This window comes from Mesitornis unicolor, unplaced genomic scaffold (genome assembly GCF_000695765.1).
Source record: "Mesitornis unicolor isolate BGI_N332 unplaced genomic scaffold, ASM69576v1 scaffold38450, whole genome shotgun sequence".
In the NCBI taxonomy this organism is placed as follows: Eukaryota; Metazoa; Chordata; class Aves; order Mesitornithiformes; family Mesitornithidae; genus Mesitornis; species Mesitornis unicolor.
In genome coordinates this window covers 12,795-16,657 of record NW_010160965.1, presented here as the reverse complement: position 1 = coordinate 16,657, position 3,863 = coordinate 12,795, and the positions used below count along the sequence as shown (strand labels likewise).

Genomic DNA, 3,863 nt, shown 5'->3' with positions numbered 1-3,863 from the left:
TGAACCAGCAGCTGTTCCAGAAGAAGCCGTAGGTTAAATCAGTATTTCATTTTTTCCTTTAAAGTAGTAATTCAAAGTTCTACTTACGTGGTTTTTTGTCAAAGCCAAGTACTGCAGATTGGTCAGAAAACCGATTTCTTCGGGGATGGAGGTCAGCTTATTGTAGCTAAGATCCAAATAGTGTAATTTTTTACACAGAAATAGCTGCAATGGAACATTTTTAATATTATTATAATTTAGATACAATTGTTCCAGGTTTGCTAACGCACCGATCTGCACTGGGACATAGGAAATACTGTTGTGCCACAATTTTAAGCAAGAAAGGTTCTTGAGATGTTGAAAACTAATTATTTCTTCCACTGTTCGGAGATTGTTTTCTTTTAAGTCAATCTCATGCAAATTGTTGAGGGTAAAAATGGAGTGGGGAATGCGCTCTAAATCACAGCAGATTAACTCCAAGGTTCTCAGGTTTACCAGCTTCTTCAGGTTGTTCAGCACTATCAGTTTATTTCCCTCGTTGTTGATAGACAAGTGTTGCAAAGAAGGCAGAAGATCTGTGACCACTTGAGGTATACGGGAAAGGTTGTTTTTTAAGTGAATGGATCTCAGATTTTTTAGCCCCTGAAAGCTTTCGTTGTATATGGAGTTGTGATGATCCAGCATGAAATACCCTGTTAAGCAGAATTCTTGGAGGTTTTTTAGATGAAAGACCCAAAACGGAATTCTTCCCATCTCAGTCGATTTCAGGCGCAACGTTTTCAGATTTTCTTCTAGAAAGCTGACAGCCGGATAATCCATAGTTAGTGAGGAATGGTACACATTGAGTTCTTTGAGATTGACGAGCTGGCTCACAGCTGAAGGAAGTTTGGCTTCGGGAATGAGTTCCAGGCTTAGGACTTCAATTTCTGTCAGTTCAAAGACGCTGTCTGGAAGACCATTTAACATGAAAAGGTGAAGTTCAATCTTGTCTTGGGAATTTCTCACCAGTTTATTCTTCAGTTTTTCCACTGACCATTCGTTGTTAAGATTTATCTGCTTCAGCTTGTTTTCACTCAGATCAGACAGGAATATTGAGAACCGTTGGGAATACAGAGGATCATACTGATCTGCCAAGTGGAGGATAAACGCAAAATCATTCTTTACATCAGGTATATCACTGTAATTACTCTTCTCTCTCAACTTCTCAAAAGAATATTGCTTAAGTGAACTTCTTAACATCCACCACAGACTGTAAGTACAAGTTAAGCCATAGAAGATCACTAAAACAACATAAAACGAAGCCAGAACTTTAAAGATTTCTGCTAGCGAATAAACACACTGGTACCTCTTGTAGCCTGTGAAGGCTTGAACGTTAACTGCGCAATCAATTTCAAGTGTAATAAATGATAAATAGTAGGGGACATAAATTATTATTATTACAAATACAATGACTTTCACTATGATCTGTTTCATATACACTGTATAAATGACATCCTTCTCTTCAACGTGCACTCGGAATTTCTTCACTTTTTCAAATATAGCTTTAGCTTGTTCCCCTTCTTTTTTGTCAAGAACACTTGAGGAATTTTCTCTTCCAGTCGTTTCCAAGCCAGGTTGCGAATACGGTAGGGACTGTCTGCTGGCCCCTATGTCTACTGAACTCCCGGGTGATGAAACTGCTGCTTTTGATTTGGCTACTGGCAACTTCCTCACAGACTGCTCGGCAACTGTTTCTGAGAGGGCACGTGTTGTCCATGGAGAGTCAAAGCACTTCTGAAGAATGGCTACGAAGTGCTCCAGCCTGGAACTCGTACTAGGGTAGTAAAGCCAGAAATTACTGCAAGCTGCAAAAATAAAGGTATGTAGAAGCACTAGGTACGGAAAAAACTTGGCAAACCAGTGAAGCTGTCTCTCATAGCACACTGCATCGATGTAGGAGTACTGCTGCCGGTGGAGATCGTTCTGGATTTTAAGCGGGATGATTATCTGTGCTGTAGAGCTAGCCGACATGTTAAGGCTGGCTTTAACTAAATCCCAAGGCACGGCACAATGATTGTCAAATTCTAGCTTGCAAGGAAGACAACACAATACTCTGGTTTGAGTGAGCTGGAGAGCCCCAGCGAGCACGGCAACTAGCAGCATTATCATGGTGAGGTAATACCAGAAGACATCCCACCATGGTTTTAGGATGTGGTAGGATGACTGGGCATCTGCTAAGTATTTGAGTTCTGTTAGCGTGATCATGACTTTTCACCTGTGAGAGAACAGCAGCTGGCAGAGGAAAAAAGAAAAGACATCCTTAGAGAACCGTTCAGAACAATGTAACTCACCATTAAACATCTGAAGCTTATTAGTGCTTTCAGATTTAAATATATGTAACATTTGGCCTAGCATCCAGAGCATAGCAAAAGGATCCAAGAACTCCTGGCACCTAACTCTGGCCATCATCTCGTATTTTAAGGAAAGCTACTTGGAATACAAAAAATTAAACAAAAAAAAGAGTGAAACTAGCATCAGAGATTAGGTGAAAGTACATTTTCAAACATTTGGGTACTGTGCAAGTAGAAGCAACAAGCAGGTATAAGTTAAAGTAGTGTCTGATACGTTACCAGACAACCTTCAATACTGTCCTAAACTTATACACCAAGTTATTTCTCAATAATGAAGATGTCCAAAATCAAAGAGATTAACACGATGGCTCTTGCAATTAGCATTTTCTACTAGAAGTCATTCTACTCAATTTAAGAATAAAGAGTACACAAAAATTATCCAAAAAGCAGTTTTGCATTACGTAGTCTTTGATATAATTCCCCCTCTTCTCCCATCAAGAAAATTAAGCATATCAACAGAATGGAAACAAAGCTATCAAAACCTGTTATTGTCCAAAAATGTCATATATATATGACATATATATTTTTATATATATATAAATGGCATACTTGACGCCCAACAGCATAGGTCTGATTCATACTTACTTTACTAATTAAAGAATAAAAGACACAGCGCTGCTCAGTCAGGAGGTCTACACCTTTTAAAATTCCTTGGACATGCCATCTTTACATTTGTCTTCATTCTGAATGGAGAAAACATTGAAAATACTTTATTTTTCATGGCTTCACCTACATAAAGGGCAAACATTTCAGCTTTCATTACAACTGCCTTATTGCAGACATCAGGATCCATTAAGCTCCACATTGCTACAGCTACAAGAAAAGGAACAGAACATACTCAGACATGATCATGTAGAATGTGAAGTCAACGTTTTGCAGTCACATCAATGCAAAAAAACCCGGAAAAAGACACTACCAGCTTTGGAGAAAGCTTCCTATAAAGTCTGGTAAGCAGTACAGATGTGAAGCAATGGACATGTTCTGTATTTTTCTTATACTGGTCATAGATATTTCAGTTCCAAACAGAGCCAACAAGCTGCTACAAGACAAACAATAACTGAACTCAGGCAGAACCTCAGCCTTACTCCACATTCACATCTGAAGGCAGAAGGATGGCTGAAAAGAAGTTAACCCTTCTCACGTTGACAAGGCTACTTTTAAACGCATGTAAAAACTTACCAGGCCCACTCAAGGGAAAGCAGCTGAAGGACAGGATGGTTACAACACACTCCTGAAGAGAAAAAAATAAACAGTCATCAGATCATGAAATATTTGGACTCCAATAACCGTATGAGAACAGCAGCTCATCGCTCCTTTCGCAGCAGTGTTTTAAAGATCCAACATTTAATCAGCAAAAGATGTAACTAGACCTACAGGATCTAGTTAGAATAATTTAAGATGCCACCCCTGCCAAGTGTTTACTTGGTCACCATCTGGAAGTTGCTTTTCCTAAAGTAGAGAGGAAGTAATGGCCCTTGTCACTGTCTACTTTCT

At 39.1% G+C, this 3,863-nt stretch overlaps 1 protein-coding gene across 1 annotated transcript in view; it reads right to left on the bottom strand.

Annotated features, from left to right (window-relative positions):
- Positions 1-3,577, bottom strand: part of LRRC8B (leucine rich repeat containing 8 family, member B) — a 4,816-nt gene extending 1,239 nt beyond the window's left edge. The window contains 3 exon segments of the mRNA XM_010191579.1: positions 88-2,250; positions 2,955-3,052; positions 3,549-3,577. Of these exon segments, the coding sequence (XP_010189881.1) occupies positions 88-2,223 (2,136 nt within the window). The 5' untranslated portion in view covers positions 2,224-2,250; positions 2,955-3,052; positions 3,549-3,577.
- Between the last annotated feature and the right edge of the window lie 286 nt (positions 3,578-3,863).